The 25,834-nt window shown below is 41.2% G+C and overlaps 1 protein-coding gene across 1 annotated transcript; it reads left to right on the top strand.

The window, feature by feature from the left end:
• The first annotated feature begins 12,096 nt into the window (after positions 1–12,096).
• LOC101730641 (extracellular calcium-sensing receptor) lies at positions 12,097–25,452 on the top strand. The gene is made up of 11 exons (XM_031898271.1): positions 12,097–12,242; positions 12,748–12,786; positions 12,881–13,041; positions 14,692–14,906; positions 15,214–15,281; positions 18,857–19,069; positions 19,575–19,866; positions 21,490–22,317; positions 23,337–23,564; positions 23,648–23,771; positions 24,542–25,452. The coding sequence occupies exons 1-11, from the start codon at positions 12,097–12,099 to the stop codon at positions 25,450–25,452; spliced, it is 3,225 nt and encodes a 1,074-aa protein (XP_031754131.1).
• Positions 25,453–25,834: the final 382 nt, after the last annotated feature.

Raw genomic sequence — 25,834 nt, forward strand, 5'->3', positions numbered from 1 at the left:
TCCTTCGGAAGAAATGTGACAGCTTTAGCATAGACTAGTGGCTGGGGGGAACATGTTGCTCCCCAACCCCTTGGATGTTGCTCTCAGTGCCCCCAAACCAGGTAGTTATTTTTGAATTCCTGACTTGGGGGCAAGTTTTGGTTGAATAAAAACAAGATTTCCTACCAAATAAAGCCCCCTGTAAGCTGATAGGGTGCATAGAGGCCCCTAATAGCCAATCACGGCCCTTATTTGGCTACTCCATGAACTTTCATGGTGCTTGTGTTGCTGTCCAAGTCTTTTTACATTTGACTGTGGCTCCCGAGTAAAAAAGGTTGTGGATCCTGGTTTAGACAAATAAAAAAGTTTTTACCTTTTAACCATTTAGGTTCCGCCTTGACTTCTATCAGCAGTTCCAGACCTTCAGGTTTGCAGTGGAAGAGATCAACAGAAACCCTGAACTCCTACCCAACAGTACCCTGGGTTTCTATGTCTATGACTCCTGTGCTGTTCTCCAAAGAGAGTTAGGGGGAACATTATGGATGATAACTGGTCTGGACCAAGTGATACCAAATTACTGCTGCCAGGTACATCCTCCTCTTACTGCTGTCATTGGCCACACAACATCCACTTTCTCCATCCTCATGGCTCACATTATGGGACTGTACAGATTTCCACAGGTAAGGTTTACTATGAAGTTTACATAGACTGCTTACAGGAAGTTTACATAGACTTCATACAGGAAGTTTACATACAGTGCATACAGGAAGTTTACATAGACTGCATATAGTAAGTTTACGTAGACTTCAAACAGGAAGTTTACGTCGACTGCATATAGTAAGTTTACGTAGACTTCATACAGGAAGTTTATTTAGACTGCATACAGGAAGTTTGCATAGACTGCTACAGGAAGTTTACATAGACTGTTTCAGGACGTTTACATAGACTGCATACAGGAAGTTAACAAAGACTTAATACAGTAAGTTTACATAGGCTGCATTCAGGAAGTTTACAAAGGCTTCATACAGGAAGTTTACAAAGACTTCATACAGGAAGTTTACAAAGACTGCATACAGGAAGTTTACAAAGACTTCATACAGGAAGTTTACAAAGACTTCATACAGGAAGTTTACATAGACTTCATACAGGAAGTTTACAAAGACTTCATACAGGAAGTTTACACAGACTGCATACAGCAGTAAAATTGAATTGCTTGTAGATGGCTTTAGATACTTTTTGTCCATACAAACATATGACAAGAATCCCTGTAGAAGTATCAGCCCTTCATTAATTTCCTTGAGTATAGCCTGAATATATCACTCTAAGAATCAAACCTACTTTCTCTGCACTATAGATAATACCATTAAAGCCCTTAAATGTTAAAAAAATGAATGTTTATCATTGCAATGGACACTTTAATGTTCCAAATGGTTTATACAGCTTCAAACTGTGACCAGTCAGAGCATGTCAAAATAGTTATTGGAGCAGAGTTATTGATTGGAATGCTGGTAATTTTGTTCATCCCTCAACATAAAATAATGGGAATGGAACACAATGATACTTTTGTTGAAGAAAAAGTAAAGTGATAAGATATAGTGATGGTTGACTCTGCATCAAAGTTCTAATGGAATGTGGAATTTCTGTCAAAGTTTGAGTTTTAAAACACTGGGAAAAAAATGCAAAATGTTCAAATTTGGCACAAACTTGCCGAAAAATGTATAAACAGCTCTAAATGATTTGGCATTTCCATAATAAAAATAAAATCTGCTGGGGGGCAGAGCTAGGATGTGAGGCAGGGCAGATGTGCTGTGCAATAGCTCACGTTTCATCAACTATCGTAAACCATACACCTGCTGCAAATAGCACCTCAAGCGCCATATACTCGGGGACAGAATCCACCTCTCCACCAAGAGGCCACCCAAAAGCCAATACAGACCTGTCCCAGGCAACTATTCTCTAATATGTGCTGTGGACAACCCTTAACTGCTTTTATCCTCCACTAACTTAACAAAGCCAACAAACCTTCCAAATTCACACTTATTTCCATACACCCAAACTAGCATAACTTCTCAAACACATCTGCAGATGAATTCAATAAGCACCAAATAAGTTTCAATGGGGTACTTCGGTACAGAACCAACCTACCTTTGCTTCTATATTTTCATATGGTTTTGGGTAAAGGCCTACTTAGTTCTATGGGTTGGCATGGGAGGGAAGGGCAAAGCAGGGGATCTGGGGGTTTAAGTTGGTTTATTATGTTTACAATTGTATTTTACAAAATTGTTGTTGGCATTTTCAACAGGTTGAGAATCAACCTGGTGGGGTATTAGCCTTAGGTGTAGTAGACGTCTTAGTTTTAGATTTCGTAGATTTAGATCCATTCCAATTTGCTTACAAGGCAAAAAGATCTACTGAGGATGCCGTGGCTACAGCTCTTCATGCTACCTTGACTCATCTGGAGCAACGGGGGAGTTATGCGAGGCTGCTTTTTGTGGATTTTAGCTCGGCGTTCAATACCATACTTCCACAACGATTAGTGTCCAAATTGGCAGTTTTGGGTCTTCCATCTCTTACGTGTAGCTGGATCTTGGACTTTTTGTCCGGTCGCTCTCAGAGGGTTAGACTGGGCTCACACATCTCAAACGCTCTATGCTTAAGCACCGGCTCACCCCAGGGTTGTGTATTAAGTCCGCTATTATATACCTTATACACATATGATTGTGTTCCTACACACTCTGGAAATAAAATCATTAAGTTTGCGGATGATACTACGGTGATCGGACTTATCTCTGGAAAAGAGAGTGAGATGGACTACAGGGATGAAGTGGAACGGCTGTCAGAGTGGTGTAAAGACAATAACCTGCTCCTGAACATTGAAAAAACCAAGGAACTGGTCATTGATTTTAGGAAAAAAAAGACCAACGTTGAACCACTCATCATTGATAAAATGCAGGTGGAGAGGGTTTCAGTGTTTAAATTCCTAGGAATGGAGTTGGAGGATGATCTGACATGGAGTGTAAACACTAAGGGGCTGTTAAAGAAAGCGCAGCAAAGACTGTACTTTCTGAGAGTTCTGAGGAAAAACCATCTACCTAAAAATCTTCTTCTTGCCTTTTATCACTGTTCCATCGAGAGCATACTTACGTATGGACTATGTGTGTGGTTCGGTGCCTGCACCTCCAAAGAGGTTAAGGCACTTCAGAGGGTTGTTAGATCTGCAGAGAAGATAATTGATTGTCCGCTCCCAACCCTGGAACACATTTACATCTCCCGTTGCCGGAAAAAAGCTCTGGGCATTGTACACGACCCGACTCACCCTGGCCACTGTCTCTTCCAGCTCTTGCCATCGGGAAAGAGATATAGAGCATTTAAAGCCAGAACTAATCGTCTGAGCAACAGCTTTTATCCAAGAGCAATTATGGCATTAAATATGTAACAGTAGACTGATATTATCTTTTACTATGCCACTTTGAGTTGTTGCTTGCTTCTTTTAAATCTCGTTGTTTACTATTTGACAATGACAATAAAGATATATTCTAGTTCCCTATAAGCAATCTAGAACACTCTACTGTACTTGAGAATTTCATGCTAAAAAACCATTATACTTCAATGGCTACAAACTAAACCCCTTTCCTTCTCTTGCTGGCCAAATTTAGTGGATCGTAGGCTTCAGTTATTCAAACTCACATAGGCTTAATGTGTGCCCACCGTCTATCCAACACACAATCTCTTCAATTTATAAACTTGAACTCTATTTATAAGTAATGATGTCTAGAACTAATTTATGTATTAATTACTGTTATAATATAAAAAAATACAATCTGCTGCATTCTAAAATGAATCTTTTTATCCACAGATTAGCTACTATTCTACCAGCTCTCTCTTGAGTGAAAAGAGACAGTTCCCTTCCTTCTTTAGAACCGTCCCCAGTGATGACTTTCAGTCCAGGGGACTGGCACAAATGGTTTTACATTTTAATTGGAAATGGGTGGGGCTCATTGCTTCTAACGATGATTACGGAAGTGAAGCAATAAAGGTCATCAGGCAGGAGGTCATAAAAGAAGGAGCTTGTGTGGCCTACACAGTGTATATTTCAGACAACATACAGCAACAAAATCTACCAAACATTGTTAAAATGATAAAGGAGTCAAGCGCCAATGTGATAGTAGCCTTCTTAATTCCCTTCTACTTAACACCCCTTCTGGATGAGATGCTAAAACAAAATGTAACTGGAAAAACTTTTGTTGTCAGCGAGGCTTGGTCCATTCCAGACCTTCTAGCGATGAATAAATATGTCTCCTTACTGTCTGGGACTATAGGCTTTGCTTTTTTCAGCTCTGAAATCAAAGGTCTTCAAGGGTTCCTCAACTCAATGACTATCTACAATACCCCAGGAACATACTGGGCAAAAGAGTTATGGGAAGACGTTTTTGGGTGCACATTTGCTGACCAGAAGAACCTCACTAACCAGGAGAACCTCACCGTTACACTGAACATCAAAAAACAATGTACAGGAGAGGAAAATCTAAATTCTGTTCAGAACAGCTATAATGATGTGTCCAGATTAAGAATTTCCTACAATATCTATACTGCGGTGTATGTGATAGCAACGGCTCTGCATGACCTCAGGGAATGTCAATCCTTGGGGGGACCATTGGTTGGAAATAATTGTTTTGATATAGGACATTTCAAACCATGGCAGGTAAAAGAATAGACTAAATTCCTTATAATTTTCCATTACATATGTTACAAGTATTGCATATTAATTTAAAATCTAATATCTCTTGTCTGTTTTTATGTAATGTAGAAATGTGTCTGATGCAGTCACTTTCCATCAAGTTGATGTTCTCCTTGGTGTCACCCTATTTAGGTTTCCAAGGAAAAGCTTATTTACTTTGCAAAGGTGACTTCATGAACATTTAGGGCACTGACACACGGAGCTACTTGTCCTATCTACAAAATAGACAATACTGATAATTGTGTCTACGTGTATTTTAGCAGAGACCATTCTCATGATTGTCTATGGTATTTTCTGGGGACACAAAATCATCATTACAATCCGGTTTCCACCAATAGGATGAGGGAAGAGTTCATCAAGGTCACCCTGGTGAACCTTTAGCTATTAATTAGTTAAACAGGATAAACCTTTCAGTCTATGTAAGGCTATTGCCTAATGGGGAGATTAGTTGCCGTGATAAATCTCTGCTACCATGGGTGACTCTGTCTCGTTTCGATCTGGCCTGAAATTCGCGAAACGGCAAGTAAATTTGCGAAAACGCATTTGGCGCAAAATTTTTTGTCGCTGCATCTTTTTTGTCACCCACATCTATTTTTTGTCACCCGTATCTATTTTTTGGCGCCCACATTTGTTTTTATGCGACCACACCTTTTTGGACGCGACTGCACTCAATTTGATGCGTCCACACCCGGTTTACTAGTGATGGGCAAAATGTTTCACCAGTCATAAATTTGCCGCGCGTCCAAAAATTGTCGCAAGAATAGTCGCGTGTCCAAAAATTGTCACAAGAATAGTCGCGCGTCCAAAAATTGTTGCAAGAATAGTCGCAGGCGTCAAAAGAATAGTTGCATGTCCAAATTGTCACAAGAATAATCATAAGAATAGTCACAAGCGTCAAAAGAATAGTATGCGCAACATTTTCTCCGTTTAGCAAATTTTCAGATTCGCTCATCACTACACATAACAAAAAAAATTTCCACGAGACGACTTTTTCCACAGCAAATTTTTACGGAAGTTTTGCAAAACAATTCGCCAATGCCGAAATGCGGAACTTTGCTGCTAATCCATGCCTGGCGAAAAAATTCGCTTATCACTACGGGTGACTAATCTCCCTGAAAAGCCTTTCCTCCGGCAATACACTGAAATGTATCTTTTTGTGCAACGTTTTCTCCTGCAGGCAACTCTGGTGACTTTGGAACATCGAAGCAATGCGTAGGCCTTTCTACCGGGGATTCCGTTGGAAAAGGCTTTTCAGGGGGATTAGTTGCCTGTGCTAGCAGAGATTAATTGTGGGTGACTAATCCCCTCGTGGGACATTAGCCTAAGGGCTAAGACACATGGAGCTACTTGTTGTGGCTACAAAAATAGACAATGCTGTACATTGCCTTGTATACCTTTTTACAATAAAATACGATCTTATCCACCCAATGTTAATAACTGACTTGAATAAGGGAAACAAGAAGACCCAACATCAGACAGAGCAATATTTGATTAGTGTGAACATAAAAAAACACATTATAATAGCATTAAAAAGAAGGTTATTGGTTGCAGGTTGGAGATATCCAAGTATAGAACAGGTGTCCAATGACATTTAGTATCACCAACGTTGATCTTGACATAAATGTCGAATATTTTTCTCAAGAATGGCTTTTTCCTTTCTGCAGCTGATGAGTTATTTTAGGAAAGTCCGAGTCGCACTGAACAACGCTCGAGAAGTTTTCTTTGATAAGGATGGAAACCCACCAGCTATTTATGATATAGTCAACTGGCAGTTGGGATTGGATGGAACCATCAAGCAAGTGAAAGTGGGAAGCTACGACACTACAAATTCTTCTGGGGACATATTCAGCATCAATACCACGTTGATATGGTGGGCTACAGGGAATCAGGGGGTAGGTGATCACATAGGACTTCAACAAGAAAGTCAACTTTTTGCCCTGACTTTGGTTTGATAATTGACTTTATTTCTTCCAAGGTTCCAAATTCTGTTTGCAGTCAGAGTTGTCCAGAGGGGTTCAAACAATCCTTAAAAGAAGGAGAGCCAGTGTGCTGCTTTCAGTGTAGCCCCTGTGCTCAAGGCGAGATCTCCAATCAGACAAGTGAGTTAAACATAATGGGGGGGGGGGGATGTAGTAAAAGAGAAAAAATCCATAATGTGAAAATTTATGCTTTTAGGTCAGGGGCCCCCAACCATTCTTACTCGGGAGCCACATTCAAATGTAAAAAGACTTGGGGAGCAACACAAGCACCATTAAAGTTCATGGAGGTGCCAAATAAGGGCTGTGATTGGCTATTAGGGGCCTCTATGCATCCTATCAGCTTACAGGGGGCTTTCTTTGGTAGGAAATCTTGTTTTTATTCAACCAAACTTGCCCCCAAGTCAGGAATTCAAACATAACTCCCTGGTTTGGGGGCACTGAGAGCAACATCCAAGGGGTTGGGGAGCAACATGTTACCCCTGAGCCACTGGTTAGATCACTGGTTGAGATCACTGGTCTAAGCTAAAGCTGTCACATTTCTTTTTTCTTATTTAAATATTTTTTTCCCCATTTACAACATTTATTCCATCATTCCATTACGAAATTCCAATTATCTTTAGTTTGCAATGTTTTATTCTGTTTATGTGTTTTATTGCATAGGGGTCTATATATATTAAGCCCATACAGGTTGGACTATGTTTTCCTGACTGAACGACTGATTTATTGAATAGTTATACATTTGAATGGTCAAGAGCATGAAAACTCAAATACTTTTGCTCTGTGTGAAAAGTGCCCCTGTGCATCTAAACGTAGGGCGGCCTGTTATTCAGTAATGGATACAAGTCTTTATTTCTGGAATGAGCTACTTTTTATTTTTTGTACTTTTCAGATGCCATTGAGTGCTGGAAGTGCCCCTGGGACATGTGGCCCAACAGTAAAAGAGACAGATGCTTTCTAAAACCCACTGAGTTTCTTTCCTATGAGGATTACTTGGGCATCACCCTGGCAACAATCAGTACTTTCTCCTCTATGGTCCCAATTTCTGTCTTTCGACTTTTCATTCAGTATAAATCCACCCCAATTGTGAGAGCCAATAACTATTCAGTGAGTTGTATTCTCTTAGTATCTCTGTCTTTCTGCTCCTCTGTGCTTTGGCTTTCATTGGTTACCCCCAACCTGAGAAGTGCCTTCTGCGCCAGGCAGCATTTGGCCTTGTCTTACCCTCTGTGTATCCTGCATTTTAGCCAAAACTGTTATTGTTGTTTTTGCCTTCATGGCCACTAAACCCGGGAGCAGCCTCAAAAAATGGACAACTCCCCGTGTGCCCTACATGATCATTACCATCTGCACCTTCATACAACTCACTTTGTGTCTGTTTTGGTTGACCATCTCCCCTCCTTTCCTCCAGTTCAATATTGAAGCCAAACCAGGAATCATTGTTGTAGAATGCAATGAAAACTCTCAGTTTGCCTTCTGGTGCATGCTGGGATATCTTGGAATTTTAGCCTCTGTCAGTTTCACTGTAGCTTTCCTGGCCAGGAGGCTCCCAGACAACTTCAATGAGGCCAAACTAATAACATTCAGCATGTTGGCCTTCCTCAGTGTGTGGGTGTACTTTATCCCAGCCTCTCTCAGTGCCCAGGGCAAGTATACTGTTGCCATGGAGATCTTTGCCATTCTGACTTCCAGTTGGGCCCTTGTGTTCTGCATGTTCCTCCCCAAATGTTTCATCATATTGTTCAGACCCGACATGAACTCTAGAGACAACTTCATGAGGAAGGAGGGAGGAGGGAAATAAGAAAAAAAAGTAATTGTATAATTGACACAATGTTATCCCAATGGTTTGTTTCACAATAAAAAAAATTCACTTATTGCCTAAATAAACTTTTAACAAAACTATATTTAGGACTTGTAGAGTCAACATATCAGATCAGTGTTGTCCCTTGACTCTAGGACTTTTTTATATTGTTTTATATGTTTCGGCTTCTAGGCAATCAAAGCAGATAACATTTCCACCACTGGTAAAGTGGGTAGCGGTGTCTTGAAAGTCTAAAATTAGAATTTGTTTCCTTCCAGCCAACGGTACACGTTGGACTAATATAATGGAAGAAATGGAGAAGTTGGAAGAGGTTGGATTGGGAGGCAAAATTTGAAAATAAATTGAAAAAAGATGTAGCCCATTTTGAGAGTGGGCCAGATCCAACTGTGATAGGTACTAATAGTGATGCTGTAGGTGAGTCAGATAGCAGAAGGCATTGACATGGGAAGTTAGTTAGAAATTATTCCTGTATATCAGAAATAATCACTTCAAGAGAGAATAGCCAAGAGAAAATAGTTATAGAAAAGTAGAAGAAAATGAGGCATAAGTGAAAGAATGACTACTAATTTATGGCATTTTTTACTCAAATGAATATGTCCTAGAATGTATTTAGAATGTATTTAGAATGTGTTTAGACTCAGAGGAAGAGCAATGGATTGGTTAAGGTAAAGAATGCCCCAGGTCCAGGTGGAATTATGGGAAAAGTTCTATAAGACCTACAAGCACCTTTTGACCCCAGTTACGATGGAGGCCTTAACTCCCTCCATGAGATTATCCCCTTTGGTGTTGTTATCATTATATCTCAGTAATGCTAAGGCTTTTGACTGAGTGGATCATCAATACCTATGGGCTCCCTTGTGTAAGTGTAAGGCGTAGGGAGGGTGAAAGCTTTCTTCGTAAAAGTTGGCCCTGGTGAAAACTCAAGGGTTGAGGCTGGGTGAGCCAGGGTTGTACTCTGAATACATTACTGCATGTTTTTTATGATAGATCAGTTCTTGTAGATTGGACTTGGAGCACCTCTAAGCCTCTCATTGTCTGCCTCTGTAGTAAGTTGCCTACACAGACAGTGTCTTTGTTGTCGTCCTAAAGCTTTTCTCTAAGGCCTCCATTAAAGTTAAGTTCAATGGTTGTGAAATTTTGGAGAGAAGCCAATGCAAAACTAAACTGGGTCAAAACCTGATGCTGTAAATGCAAGAGCATGGTTAATGGAAAGATAGAAATTGTCCCCTATGGAAAAGGTCACCGAGGTTTATCTGGTTCTGCCCCCCCTTTAATGTAGCCTCTGATTAACCCCTTAACCTAGTAAATTTTAGTTCCAACTTTAAAAAAAAGCTTGTGTTTGGGCAACACTTGCACCACACACCCCCACAGCTCTCTATACTTATGTTCTCCCTGCATTTCACCCTAGCAATGTAGCAGAAGCATCCCTGCCTCAAGCCAGAACTTCAGAAGGACCATTTACAATGTTCAGACTCAAATCAACAAGTTTTCTGACTGCCACCATTCCATCATAACATAAGCTATAGCGTGTTCCCAGTTATACAAATCGTGTGCAAGTTGCGCCCAACTTTTCAAAGTAGGGGATTGTGTCACTGGCAGCCAGTGTGTTTAAAATGGCATCCACATCTGAAGGCTGGGTGCAACCTGCTGAAGGAACCTGGAGTTATCATCATGTCCAGGGTGGCAGTAGCTCCAGTGTCAATAGACACACTTGGGCACAATTTATCTGAAAAAGCAAGATGGAGGCACAAGTATGGAGAAGACATTTTTGGATACAAGTATCTTCAGTGAAGTGTCATGGCACAGATACCATGGGTCATGACTCTGAGGCTTTCATTCCACAAATACCAGACCTGTGAAACAGGGAAACTCACAGAAGGGTGAAAGGCATTCTGGGTATTATGGGCTTAGCTGGAGGAAAGGAAATTGTCTTCAATTAAACATACAGTGAGGACTAGGCAGTGTAGGGAACTAACAATGGGGCAGAAATACATTGAAATTCATGTAAATTTGGCTAAAATTACATTTTCTTTCATTTGCCAATATTTTATTTTGCCTTTACAACCCTCATAGAAGCAGAGGTGCTGCTGCTCTGCATGTATAAAACATAATAAAGCCCAAAGAGTTGGTGAAATGAGACCTAAGGGAATATCTCTGATCCTCTATGAGAAGGACATAATTGTTTGTTGCATATATATATATATATATATAGACAGGCACGGGCGCATCACATCACAGAGACAGAATGAGGTAAGGAGCGAGTGCCGGGTACATGTTCCAGTCAATAGGGGCAGGGGCAGAGCTACAGGGCAGGGAGAGCCGGGGAACTGACAGGGGGCATTTATCATCTTATTTATTTGGATATGTTTTCTCTTTGGTGTTTATTTGTTGGAACTATAGCAGGGTGACTGTTACCCCAATGTTTCTATATATCTGTAACCTTGTTATGGGCTAAGGGGGCCCAGCCTGAAGGCCAGTTAGGGGGGATTTGGGGTGAGTGCTTATTTGTGCCCTGGGTACCCCTGGAACTATAGCAGGGTGACTGTTACCCCAATGTTTCTATATATCTGTAACCTTGTTATGGGCTAAGGGGGCCCAGCCTGAAGGCCAGTTAGGGGGGATTTGGGGTGAGTGCTTATTTGTGCCCTGGGTACCCCTGAACTATAGCGGGGTGACTGTTACCCCAATGTTTCTATATATCTGTAACCTTGTTATGGGCTAAGGGGGCCCAGCCTGAAGGCCAGTTAGGGGGGATTTGGGGTGAGTGCTTATTTGTGCCCTGGGTACCCCTGGAACTATAGCGGGGTGACTGTTACCCCAATGTTTCTATATATCTGTAACCTTGTTATGGGCTAAGGGGGCCCAGCCTGAAGGCCAGTTAGGGGGGGATTTGGGGTGAGTGCTTATTTGTGCCCTGGGTACCCCTGGAACTATAGCGGGGTGACTGTTACCCCAATGTTTCTATATATCTGTAACCTTGTTATGGGCTAAGGGGGCCCAGGCTGAAGGCCAGTTAGGGGGGATTTGGGGTGAGTGCTTATTTGTGCCCTGGGTCCCCTGGAACTATAGCAGGGTGACTGTTACCCCAATGTTTCTATATATCTGTAACCTTGTTATGGGCTAAGGGGGCCCAGCCTGAAGGCTAGTTAGGGGTGGGTTGGGGGTGAGTGCTTATTTGTGCCCCTGGTACCCCTGGAACTATAGCAGGGTGACTGTTACCCCAATGTTTCTATATATCTGTAACCTTGTTATGGGCTAAGGGGGCCCAGCCTGAAGGCCAGTTAGGGGGGGATTTGGGGTGAGTGCTTATTTGTGCCCTGGGTACCCCTGGAACTATAGCAGGGTGACTGTTACCCCAATGTTTCTATATATCTGTAACCTTGTTATGGGCTAAGGGGGCCCAGGCTGAAGGCCAGTTAGGGGGGGATTTGGGGTGAGTGCTTATTTGTGCCCTGGGTACCCTGGAACTATAGCAGGGTGACTATTACCCCAAAATCATCTCATTGCATTGCAGGTTGACACCCTATTTCTACAGAACGTTCCTGCACCTCACCCTTACATGCCTTACCCCTGCCTACTATATGGATGGGAACCCCTCAATCTTGGGCTCCCATGGGATTCTGGTACCTGGGGATCTTCTAATGGGAGCAGTGATTCCCATTCACACTGACAGGATTTTCCCCTTGGCCACCTATAAAGAGAAACCAACCCCAGATATCTGCAAAAGGTAAGATTTTTGTTTTTCTGTAAAATTACCTTGTGGAATAACTCTTCCATGTCAAGAAACCAAACTTTGTTTGATTTTATATATTCACATTTATATATACATAATGTTTGCAAGTGTAATGATATGAAATAGTTTCCCTCATTTACAGGGAAGCCCTGCTTGGAATTACCAGTGACCTCAGGAAGGGATAGGATTTCCCATTGGCGCTGATGTACTTGGGGCAGTTACTGCTTTTTGTTTGGGTTGCCACCTTTTTTATAAAACATTTGTTTTACCAGCCAGGTGGTTACCCTACTCATATCTGATAAAAAGGGAAGGGATCCATATGCTCAGCTAGTTGAACCCACCTGAAGAAGGCCTCACTGCTTCTAAACAGGTGTTTATGTGAGGAACCCATGAATGAGTATTATTTTACTAATGATATTCTTAAAAAGAAATGTGACAGCTTTAGCTTAGACGAAAAAATAAAGTTTAAGTGAAATGTTTTTACCTTTTAACCATTTAGGTTCCGCCTTGACTTCTATCAGCAGTTCCAGACCTTCAGGTTTGCGGGTGGAAGAGATCAACAGAAACCCTGAACTCCTACCCAACAGTACCCTGGGTTTCTATGTCTATGACTCCTGTGCTGTTCTCCAAAGAGAGTTAGGGAGGAACATTATGGATGATAACTGGTCTGAACCAAGTGATACCAAATTACTGCTGCCAGGTACATCCTCCTCTTACTGCTGTCATCGGTCACTCAACATCCACATTCTCTATCCTCGTGGCTCATATCATGGGATTGTACAGATTTCCACAGGTAAGGTTTACTAGGGAAGTTTTCATAGACTGCATACAGGAAGTTTACATAGACTGAATACAGGAAGTTAATGTAGACTACTGCGTATATGAAGTTTACATAGACTGCATATAGAACGTTTACATAGACTGCATACAGGAAGTTTACATAGATTGCATAGAGGAAGTTAACAGACTGCATACAGGAAGTTTACATAGATTGCATAGAGGAAGTTAACTTAGACTGCATAGAGGAAGTTTACATAGACTGCATAGAGGAAGTTAATGTAGACTACTGCATACATGAAGTTTACATTAGACTGCATATAGAAAGTTACATAGACTGCATACAGGAGGTTTACATAGATTGCATAGAGAAAGTCAACTTAGACTGCATACAGGAAGTTTACATAGATTGCATAGAGGAAGTTAACTTAGACTGCATACAGGAAATTTTACCTTTCTGCAGCTGATGAAGTTATTTTAGGAAAGTCCGAGTCGCACTGAACAACGCTCAAGAAGTTTTCTTTGATAAGGATGGAAACCCACCAGCTATTTATGATATAGTCAACTGGCAGTTGGGATCGGATGAACCATCAAGCAAGTGAAAAGTGGGAAGCTACGACCACTACAAATTCTTCTGGGGACATATTCAGCATCAATACCACGTTGATATGGTGGGCTACAGGGAATCAGGGGGTAGGTGATCACATAGGACTTCAACAAGAAAGTCAACTTTTTTGCCCTGACTTTGGTTTGATAATTGACTTTATTTCTTCCAAGGTTCCAAATCTGTTTTGCAGTCAGAGTTGTCCAGAGGGGTTCAAACAATCCTTAAAAGAAGGAGAGCCAGTGTGCTGCTTTCAGTGTAGCCCCTGTGCTCAAGGCGAGATCTCCAATCAGACAAGTGAGTTAAACATAATGGGGGGGGGGATGTAGTAAAAGAGAAAAAATCCATAATGTGAAAATTTATGCTTTTAGGTCAGGGGCCCCCAACCATTCTTACTCGGGAGCCACATTCAAATGTAAAAAGACTTGGGGAGGCAACACAAGCACCATTAAAGTTCATGGAGGTGCCAAATAAGGGCTGTGATTGGCTATTAGGGGCCTCTATGCATCCTATCAGCTTACAGGGGCTTTCTTTGGTAGGAAATCTTGTTTTATTCAACCAAAACTTGCCCCCAAGTCAGGAATTCAAACATAACTCCCTGGTTTGGGGGCACTGAGAGCAACATCCAAGGGGTTGGGGAGCAACATGTTACCCTGAGCCACTGGTTAGATCACTGGTTGAGATCACTGGTCTAAGCTAAAGCTGTCACATTTCTTTTTCTTATTTAAATATTTTTTTCCCCATTTACAACATTTATTCCATCATTCCATTACGAAATTCCAATTATCTTTAGTTTGCAATGTTTTATTCTGTTTATGTGTTTTATTGCATAGGGGTCTATATATATTAAGCCCATACAGGTTGGACTATGTTTTCCTGACTGAACGACTGATTTATTGAATAGTTATAAATTTGAATGGTCAAGAGCATGAAAACTCAAATACTTTTGCTCTGTGTGAAAAGTGCCCCTGTGCATCTAAACGTAGGGCGGCCTGTTATTCAGTAATGGATACAAGTCTTTATTTCTGGAATGAGCTACTTTTATTTTTTGTTACTTTTCAGATGCCATTGAGTGCTGGAAGTGCCCCTGGGACATGTGGCCCAACAGTAAAAGAGACAGATGCTTTCTAAAACCCACTGAGTTTCTTTCCTATGAGGATTACTTGGGCATCACCCTGGCAACAATCAGTACTTTCTCCTCTATGGTCCCAATTTCTGTCTTTCGACTTTTCATTCAGTATAAATCCACCCCAATTGTGAGAGCCAATAACTATTCAGTGAGTTGTATTCTCTTAGTATCTCTGTCTTTCTGCTTCCTCTGTGCTTTGGCTTTCATTGGTTACCCCCAACCTGAGAAGTGCCTTCTGCCGCCAGGCGGCATTTGGCCTTGTCTTTACCCTCTGTGTATCCTGCATTTTAGCCAAAACTGTTATTGTTGTTTTTGCCTTCATGGCCACTAAACCCGGGAGCAGCCTCAAAAAATGGACAACTCCCCGTGTGCCCTACATGATCATTACCATCTGCACCTTCATACAACTCACTTTGTGTCTGTTTTGGTTGACCATCTCCCCTCCTTTCCTCCAGTTCAATATTGAAGCCAAACCAGGAATCATTGTTGTAGAATGCAATGAAAACTCTCAGTTTGCCTTCTGGTGCATGCTGGGATATCTTGGAATTTAGCCTCTGTCAGTTTCACTGTAGCTTCCTGGCCAGGAGGCTCCCAGACAACTTCAATGAGGCCAAACTAATAACATTCAGCATGTTGGCCTTCCTCAGTGTGTGGGTGTACTTTATCCCAGCCTCTCTCAGTGCCCAGGGCAAGTATACTGTTGCCATGGAGATCTTGCCATTCTGACTTCCAGTTGGGCCCTTGTGTTCTGCATGTTCCTCCCCAAATGTTTCATCATATTGTTCAGACCCGACATGAACTCTAGAGACAACTTCATGAGGAAGGAGGGAGGAGGGAAATAAGAAAAAAAGTAATTGTATAATTGACACAATGTTATCCCAATGGTTTGTTTCACAATAAAAAAAATTCACTTATTGCCTAAATAAACTTTTAACAAAACTATATTTAGGACTTGTAGAGTCAACATATCAGATCAGTGTTGTCCCTTGACTCTAGGACTTTTTATATTGTTTTATATGTTTCGGCTTCTAGGCAATCAAAGCAGATAACATTTCCACCACTGGTAAGTGGGGTAGCGGTGTCTTGAAAGTCTAAAATTAGAATTTGTTTCCTTCCAGCCAACGGTACACGTTGGACTAATATAATGGAAGAAATGGAGAAGTTGAAGAGGTTGGATTGGGAGGCAAAATTTGAAAATAAATTGAAAAAAGATGGTAGCCATTTTGAGAGTGGGCCAGATCCAACTGTGATAGGTACTAATAGTGATGCTGTAGGTGAGTCAGATAGCAGAAGGCATTGACATGGAAAGTTAGTTAGAAATTATTCCTGTATATCAGAAATAATCACTTCAAGAGAGAATAGCCAAGAGAAAATAGTTATAGAAAAGTAGAAGAAAATGAGGCATAAGTGAAAGAATGACTACTAATTATGGCATTTTTTACTCAAATGAATATGTCCTAGAATGTATTTAGAATGTATTTAGAATGTGTTTAGACTCAGAGGAAGAGCAATGGATTGGTTAAGGTAAAGAATGCCCCAGGTCCAGGTGGAATTATGGGAAAAGTTCTATAAGACCTACAAGCACCTTTTGACCCCAGTTACGATGGAGGCCTTAACTCCCTCCATGAGATTATCCCCTTTGGTGTTGTTATCATTATATCTCAGTAATGCTAAGGCTTTTGACTGAGTGGATCATCAATACCTATGGGCTCCCTTGTGTAAGTGTAAGGCGTAGGGAGGGTGAAAGCTTTCTTCGTAAAAGTTGGCCCTGGTGAAAACTCAAGGGTTGAGGCTGGGTGAGCCAGGGTTGTACTCTGAATACATTACTGCATGTTTTTATGATAGATCAGTTCTTGTAGATTGGACTTGGAGCACCTCTAAGCCTCTCATTGTCTGCCTCTGTAGTAAGTTGCCTACACAGACAGTGTCTTTGTTGTCGTCCTAAAGCTTTCTCTAAGGCCTCCATTAAAGTTAAGTTCAATGGTTGTGAAATTTTGGAGAGAAGCCAATGCAAAACTAAACTGGGTCAAAACCTGATGCTGTAAATGCAAGAGCATGGTAATGGAAAGATAGAAATTGTCCTCTATGGAAAAGGTCACCGAGGTTTATCTGGTTCTGCCCCCCCTTTATGTAGCCTCTGATTACCCCTTAACCTAGTAAATTTTAGTTCCAACTTTAAAAAAAAGCTTGTGTTTGGGCAACACTTGCACCCACACACCCCACAGCTCTCTATACTTATGTTCTCCCTGCATTTCACCCTAGCAATGTAGCAGAAGCATCCCTGCCTCAAGCCAGAACTTCAGAAGGACCATTTACAAATGTTCAGACTCAAATCAACAAGTTTTCTGACTGCCACCATTCCATCATAACATAAGCTATAGCGTGTTCCCAGTTATACAAATCGTGTGCAAGTTGCGCCCAACTTTTTCAAAGTAGGGATTGTGTCACTGGCAGCCAGTGTGTTTAAAATGGCATCCACATCTGAAGGCTGGGTGCAACCTGCTGAAGGAACCCTGGAGTTATCATCATGTCCAGGGTGGCAGTAGCTCCAGTGTCAATAGACACACTTGGGCACAATTTATCTGAAAAGCAAGATGGAGGCACAAGTATGGAGAGCATTTTTGGATACAAGTATCTTCAGTGAAGTGTCATGGCACAGATACCCATGGGTCATGACTCTGAGGCTTTCATTCCACAAATACCAGACCTGTGAAACAGGAAACTCACAGAAGGGTGAAAGGCATTCTGGGTATTATGGGCTTAGCTGGAGGAAAGGAAATTAGTCTCAATTAAACATACAGTGAGGACTAGCAGTGTAGGGAACTAACAATGGGCAGAAATACATTGAAATTCATGTAAATTTGGCTAAAATTACATTTTCTTTCATTTGCCAATATTTTATTTTTGCCTTTACAACCCTCATAGAAGCAGAGGTGCCGCTGCTCTGCATGTATAAAACATAATAAAGCCCAAAGAGTTGGTGAAATGAGACCTAAGGGAATATCTCTGATCCTCTATGAGAAGGACATAATTGTTTGTTGCATATATATATATATATATAGACAGGCACGGGCGCATCACATCACAGAGACAGAATGAGGTAAGGAGCGAGTGCCGGGTACATGTTCCAGTCAATAGGGGCAGGGGCAGAGCTACAGGGCAGGGAGAGCCGGGGAACTGACAGGGGGCATTTATCATCTTATTTATTTGGATATGTTTTCTCTTTGGTGTTTATTTGTTGGAACTATAGCAGGGTGACTGTTACCCCAATGTTTCTATATATCTGTAACCTTGTTATGGGCTAAGGGGGCCCAGCCTGAAGGCCAGTTAGGGGGGATTTGGGGTGAGTGCTTATTTGTGCCCTGGGTACCCCTGGAACTATAGCAGGGTGACTGTTACCCCAATGTTTCTATATATCTGTAACCTTGTTATGGGCTAAGGGGGCCCAGCCTGAAGGCCAGTTAGGGGGGATTTGGGGTGAGTGCTTATTTGTGCCCTGGGTACCCCTGGAACTATAGCGGGGTGACTGTTACCCCAATGTTTCTATATATCTGTAACCTTGTTATGGGCTAAGGGGGCCCAGCCTGAAGGCCAGTTAGGGGGGATTTGGGGTGAGTGCTTATTTGTGCCCTGGGTACCCCTGGAACTATAGCGGGGGTGACTGTTACCCCAATGTTTCTATATATCTGTAACCTTGTTATGGGCTAAGGGGGCCCAGCCTGAAGGCCAGTTAGGGGGGATTTGGGGTGAGTGCTTATTTGTGCCCTGGGTACCCCTGGAACTATAGCGGGGTGACTGTTACCCCAATGTTTCTATATATCTGTAACCTTGTTATGGGCTAAGGGGGCCCAGCCTGAAGGCCAGTTAGGGGGGGATTTGGGGTGAGTGCTTATTTGTGCCCTGGGTACCCCTGGAACTATAGCAGGGTGACTGTTACCCCAATGTTTCTATATATCTGTAACCTTGTTATGGGCTAAGGGGGCCCAGGCTGAAGGCCAGTTAGGGGGGGATTTGGGGTGAGTGCTTATTTGTGCCCTGGGTACCCCTGGAACTATAGCAGGGTGACTATTACCCCAAAATCATCTCATTGCATTGCAGGTTGACACCCTATTTCTACAGAACGTTCCTGCACCTCACCCTTACATGCCTTACCCCTGCCTACTATATGGATGGGAACCCCTCAATCTTGGGCTCCCATGGGATTCTGGTACCTGGGGATCTTCTAATGGGAGCAGTGATTCCCATTCACACTGACAGGATTTTCCCCTTGGCCACCTATAAAGAGAAACCAACCCCAGATATCTGCAAAAGGTAAGATTTTTGTTTTTCTGTAAAATTACCTTGTGGAATAACTCTTCCATGTCAAGAAACCAAACTTTGTTTGATTTTATATATTCACATTTATATATACATAATGTTTGCAAGTGTAATGATATGAAATAGTTTCCCTCATTTACAGGAAGCCCTGCTGGAATTACCAGTGACCTCAGGAAGGGATAGGATTCCCATTGGCGCTGATGTACTTGGGGCAGTTACTGCTTTTTGTTTGGGTTGCCACCTTTTTTTATAAAACATTGTTTTTACCAGCCAGGTGGTTACCCTACTCATATCTGATAAAAAGGGAAGGGATCCCATATGCTCAGCTAGTTGAACCCACCTGAAGAAGGCCTCACTGCTTCTAACAGGTGTTTATGTTGAGGAACCCATGAATGAGTATTATTTACTAATGATATTCCTTTAAAAAGAAATGTGACAGCTTTAGCTTAGACGAAAAAATAAAGTTTAAGTGAAATGTTTTTACCTTTTAACCATTTAGGTTCCGCCTTGACTTCTATCAGCAGTTCCAGACCTTCAGGTTTGCGGTGGAAGAGATCAACAGAAACCCTGAACTCCTACCCAACAGTACCCTGGGTTTCTATGTCTATGACTCCTGTGCTGTTCTCCAAAGAGAGTTAGGGGGAACATTATGGATGATAACTGGTCTGAACCAAGTGATACCAAATTACTGCTGCCAGGTACATCCTCCTCTTACTGCTGTCATCGGTCACTCAACATCCACATTCTCTATCCTCGTGGCTCATATCATGGGATTGTACAGATTTCCACAGGTAAGGTTTACTAGGAAGTTTTCATAGACTGCATACAGGAAGTTTACATAGACTGAATACAGGAAGTTAATGTAGACTACTGCGTATATGAAGTTTACATAGACTGCATATAGAACGTTTACATAGACTGCATACAGGAAGTTTACATAGATTGCATAGAGGAAGTTAACAGACTGCATACAGGAAGTTTACATAGATTGCATAGAGGAAGTTAACTTAGACTGCATAGAGGAAGTTTACATAGACTGCATAGAGGAAGTTAATGTAGACTACTGCATACATGAAGTTTACATAGACTGCATATAGAAAGTTTACATAGACTGCATACAGGAGGTTTACATAGATTGCATAGAGAAAGTCAACTTAGACTGCATACAGGAAGTTTACATAGATTGCATAGAGGAAGTTAACTTAGACTGCATACAGGAAATTTACATAGACTGCATACATGAAGTTTACATAGACTGCATATAGAAAGTTTAGATAGACTGCATACAGGAAGTTTACATAGATTGCATACAGGAAGTTAACTTAGAATGCATAGAGGAAGTTTACATAGACTGCATAGAGGAAGTGAATGTAGACTACTGCATGCATGAAGTTTACATAGACTGCATATAGAAAGTTTACATAGACTGCATACAGGAAGTTTACATAGATTGCATAGAGGAAGTTAACTTAGACTGCATACAGGAAGTTTACATAGATTGCATACAGGAAATTTACGTAGACTGCATAGAGGAAGTTACGTAGACTGCATAGAGCAAGTTTGCATAGATTGCATACAGGAAGTTTACATAGACTACATACATGAAGTTTACATAGACTACATACATGAAGTTTACATAGACTGCATATAGAAAGTTTACATAGACTGCATACAGGAAGTTTACATAGATTGCATAGAGGAAGTTAACTTAGACTGCATACAGGAAGTTTACATAGATTGCATAGAGGAAGTTAACTTAGACTGCATACAGGAAATTTACATAGATTGCATACAGGAAGTTTACGTAGACTGCATAGAGGAAGTTTACATAGACTACATACATGAAGTTTACATAGACTACATACATGAAGTTTACATAGACTACTTACATGAAGTTTACATAGACTACATACATGAAGTTTACATAGACTACATACATGAAGTTTACATAGACTACATACATGAAGTTTACATAGACTACTTACATGAAGTTTACATAGACTACATACATGAAGTTTACATAGACTGCAAACAGGAAGTTTATATAGACTGCAAACAGGAAGTTTATATAGACTGCAAACAGGAAGTTTATATAGACTGCATACATCCGTAATACTGAATTGCCTTCAGAAAGCTTTAGATACTTTTTGTCCATACCTTGTGCAAACATATGACAAGAATCCCTGTGTAGGTATCAGCCTTTCAGCCTTCTCCTTCAATATGTCCTTGTCACTATAAGAAGCAAAGCTACTTTCCCTCTACTTTAGTTCAGGGCATTAAAGGCCTTTTATAAGATTTTCAAATCTTCAGCATTTTTCAAACTTGGAGAGTTTATAAATAACTCTAAATGATTTCACATTTCTATAATAAAAATAAAATCTGCTGTATTATAAAGGGGATCTTTTTATCTACAGATTAGCTACTATTCTACCAGCTCTCTCTTGAGTGACAAGAGACAGTTCCCTTCCTTCTTTAGAACCGTCCCAAGTGATGACTTTCAGGCCAGGGGACTGGCACAAATGGTGCTGCATTTTAAATGGAAATGGGTGGGGCTTATAGCTTCTAATGATGATTATGGCACCGAAGTGATAGAGGTCATCAGACAGGAGGTCGTGAAAGAAGGAGCTTGTGTGGCCTACACCGTGTATATTTCAGACAACCTACTTAATCAAAATCTACCAAACATTGTTAAAACAATAAAGAATTCAAGTGCTAATGTCCTAATTGTCTTCTCAGTTGACTTCTACTTATTTCCCCTTCTGGATGAGATGCTGAAACAAAATGTAACTGGAAAAACGTTTGTTGCCAGTGAGGCTTGGTCCATTTCAAACCTTTTAGCAGTGAATAAATATGTCTCCTTACTGTCTGGGACTATAGGCTTTGCCTTTTTCAGCTCTGAAATCAAAGGTCTTCAAGAGTTCCTCAACTCAGTGACTATCTACAATACCCCAGGGATATACTGGGCAAAAGAGTTATGGGAAGAAGTTTTTGGGTGCACATTTGCTGACCAGAAGAACCTCACCGTTACACTGAACATGAAAAAACAATGTACAGGAGAAGAACATCTAAGTTCTGTGCAGAACATCTATAATGATGTGTCCAGATTAAGAGCCTCCTACAATATCTATACTGCGGTGTATGTGATAGCAACAGCTCTGCATGACCTCAGGCAATGCCAGTCCTTGGGTGGAGCCTTGGTTGTAAACAATTGTTTCGATATAGGATATTTCAAACCATGGCAGGTAAAGGAACAGATCAGAATGTTTATTACTTTATGTTATGTTCTTTTAATGCTCATCTTCACTTCTTCCTTATAATTTTTCTATTGAATTTGTTACAAGTATGTGTCTGATGGAGACACTTTGCTTCAGGTTTATGCTCTCCTTTTTAGGTTTCCAAGGAAAACCTTATTTTTACTTTTCACTTTGACTTCATGACTTCCACCAAGTGGAAGTAACCAGTGGAACCAGGGGTGTAGTGCAACTGCAACTCACTGTAGCTGTGTGCAGTGCAATTTAGCAATAATGGACACCAGAAGGTTGTTGCAGTTGAACAATAGAACTGGTTTATTGTCAGAGACAATCAATGTGCAGGGTTATTGCAATATACTCACATACTGATGTTATATGATAGTACTCCCTGAGGACAGCCAAGAAAGAATGCACACCGGTTTATCCCACCTCCTTTAGAGTCTAGGCAGGGTAAATGCACCTTGTCAGTTTGGCACCCCTATGGAAGCAGTCTGGATAGATACTCAAACCTCAGGTTGAATACCTCTAGCTTTAAGAGTTCTCCATCTGACTGTGGTTCAGGGTTTAGATACTGCCTGTCTCCTATGTCTTAACCGTGGCCCTATGCTGAGGCAACATTGCCTGTATGGAAGGGTACCCCCAGCTGCTTTCCTTGGTGGAGCCCAAACTGCTCTTTCTTCCTTCCCTCTCTATCTCACTTTCCTAGAATGTGCTCCACAGGAGTAACTATCTAACTGGTCCTCGTTCATGGGGTCCCTGTCCCTGACTTCACTAGGGTAGGTGATGACTCTAGGGTAAATTATGGCTTTACTGGGGCCCTGTTGATCCCAGGCTCAGTGGACCTTCACTTGAGATTAGTAGAATTTTAATGAAATTTTTGCATACATTCTGAAATGTTCTATAATTTAGATAAAATTCAAATTTATCGGAAAATTGTTTAGTAAATGGGTCCCTTAGTATCATCAGTGTTTATCTTGACATAAATTTTAATATATTTTACCTTTCTGCAGCTGATGAGTTATTTTAGGAAAGTCCGAGTAACACTGAACAACGCTCAAGAAGTTTTCTTTGATAAGGATGGAAACCCACCAGCTATTTATGATATAGTCAACTGGCAGTTGGGATCGGATGGAACCATCAAGCAAGTGAAAGTGGGAAGCTACGACACTACAAATTCTTCTGGGGACATATTCAGCATCAATACCACGTTGATATGGTGGGCTACAGGGAATCAGGGGGTAGGTGATCACATAGGACTTCAACAAGAAAGTCAACTTTTTGCCCTGACTTTGGTTTGATAATTGACTTTATTTCTTCCAAGGTTCCAAATTCTGTTTGCAGTCAGAGTTGTCCAGAGGGGTTCAAACAATCCTTAAAAGAAGGAGAGCCAGTGTGCTGCTTTCAGTGTAGCCCCTGTGCTCAAGGCGAGATCTCCAATCAGACAAGTGAGTTAAACATAATGGGGGGGGGGGGATGTAGTAAAAGAGAAAAAATCCATAATGTGAAAATTTATGCTTTTAGGTCAGGGGCCCCCAACCATTCTTACTCGGGAGCCACATTCAAATGTAAAAAGACTTGGGGAGCAACACAAGCACCATTAAAGTTCATGGAGGTGCCAAATAAGGGCTGTGATTGGCTATTAGGGGCCTCTATGCATCCTATCAGCTTACAGGGGGCTTTCTTTGGTAGGAAATCTTGTTTTTATTCAACCAAAACTTGCCCCCAAGTCAGGAATTCAAACATAACTCCCTGGTTTGGGGGCACTGAGAGCAACATCCAAGGGGTTGGGGAGCAACATGTTACCCCTGAGCCACTGGTTAGATCACTGGTTGAGATCACTGGTCTAAGCTAAAGCTGTCACATTTCTTTTTTCTTATTTAAATATTTTTTTCCCCATTTACAACATTTATTCCATCATTCCATTACGAAATTCCAATTATCTTTAGTTTGCAATGTTTTATTCTGTTTATGTGTTTTATTGCATAGGGGTCTATATATATTAAGCCCATACAGGTTGGACTATGTTTTCCTGACTGAACGACTGATTTATTGAATAGTTATAAATTTGAATGGTCAAGAGCATGAAAACTCAAATACTTTTGCTCTGTGTGAAAAGTGCCCCTGTGCATCTAAACGTAGGGCGGCCTGTTATTCAGTAATGGATACAAGTCTTTATTTCTGGAATGAGCTACTTTTTATTTTTTGTACTTTTCAGATGCCATTGAGTGCTGGAAGTGCCCCTGGGACATGTGGCCCAACAGTAAAAGAGACAGATGCTTTCTAAAACCCACTGAGTTTCTTTCCTATGAGGATTACTTGGGCATCACCCTGGCAACAATCAGTACTTTCTCCTCTATGGTCCCAATTTCTGTCTTTCGACTTTTCATTCAGTATAAATCCACCCCAATTGTGAGAGCCAATAACTATTCAGTGAGTTGTATTCTCTTAGTATCTCTGTCTTTCTGCTTCCTCTGTGCTTTGGCTTTCATTGGTTACCCCCAACCTGAGAAGTGCCTTCTGCGCCAGGCGGCATTTGGCCTTGTCTTTACCCTCTGTGTATCCTGCATTTTAGCCAAAACTGTTATTGTTGTTTTTGCCTTCATGGCCACTAAACCCGGGAGCAGCCTCAAAAAATGGACAACTCCCCGTGTGCCCTACATGATCATTACCATCTGCACCTTCATACAACTCACTTTGTGTCTGTTTTGGTTGACCATCTCCCCTCCTTTCCTCCAGTTCAATATTGAAGCCAAACCAGGAATCATTGTTGTAGAATGCAATGAAAACTCTCAGTTTGCCTTCTGGTGCATGCTGGGATATCTTGGAATTTTAGCCTCTGTCAGTTTCACTGTAGCTTTCCTGGCCAGGAGGCTCCCAGACAACTTCAATGAGGCCAAACTAATAACATTCAGCATGTTGGCCTTCCTCAGTGTGTGGGTGTACTTTATCCCAGCCTCTCTCAGTGCCCAGGGCAAGTATACTGTTGCCATGGAGATCTTTGCCATTCTGACTTCCAGTTGGGCCCTTGTGTTCTGCATGTTCCTCCCCAAATGTTTCATCATATTGTTCAGACCCGACATGAACTCTAGAGACAACTTCATGAGGAAGGAGGGAGGAGGGAAATAAGAAAAAAAGTAATTGTATAATTGACACAATGTTATCCCAATGGTTTGTTTCACAATAAAAAAAATTCACTTATTGCCTAAATAAACTTTTAACAAAACTATATTTAGGACTTGTAGAGTCAACATATCAGATCAGTGTTGTCCCTTGACTCTAGGACTTTTTATATTGTTTTATATGTTTCGGCTTCTAGGCAATCAAAGCAGATAACATTTCCACCACTGGTAAGTGGGTAGCGGTGTCTTGAAAGTCTAAAATTAGAATTTGTTTCCTTCCAGCCAACGGTACACGTTGGACTAATATAATGGAAGAAATGGAGAAGTTGAAGAGGTTGGATTGGGAGGCAAAATTTGAAAATAAATTGAAAAAAGATGGTAGCCATTTT

Source organism: Xenopus tropicalis, chromosome 3 (assembly GCF_000004195.4).
Source record: "Xenopus tropicalis strain Nigerian chromosome 3, UCB_Xtro_10.0, whole genome shotgun sequence".
In the NCBI taxonomy this organism is placed as follows: Eukaryota; Metazoa; Chordata; class Amphibia; order Anura; family Pipidae; genus Xenopus; species Xenopus tropicalis.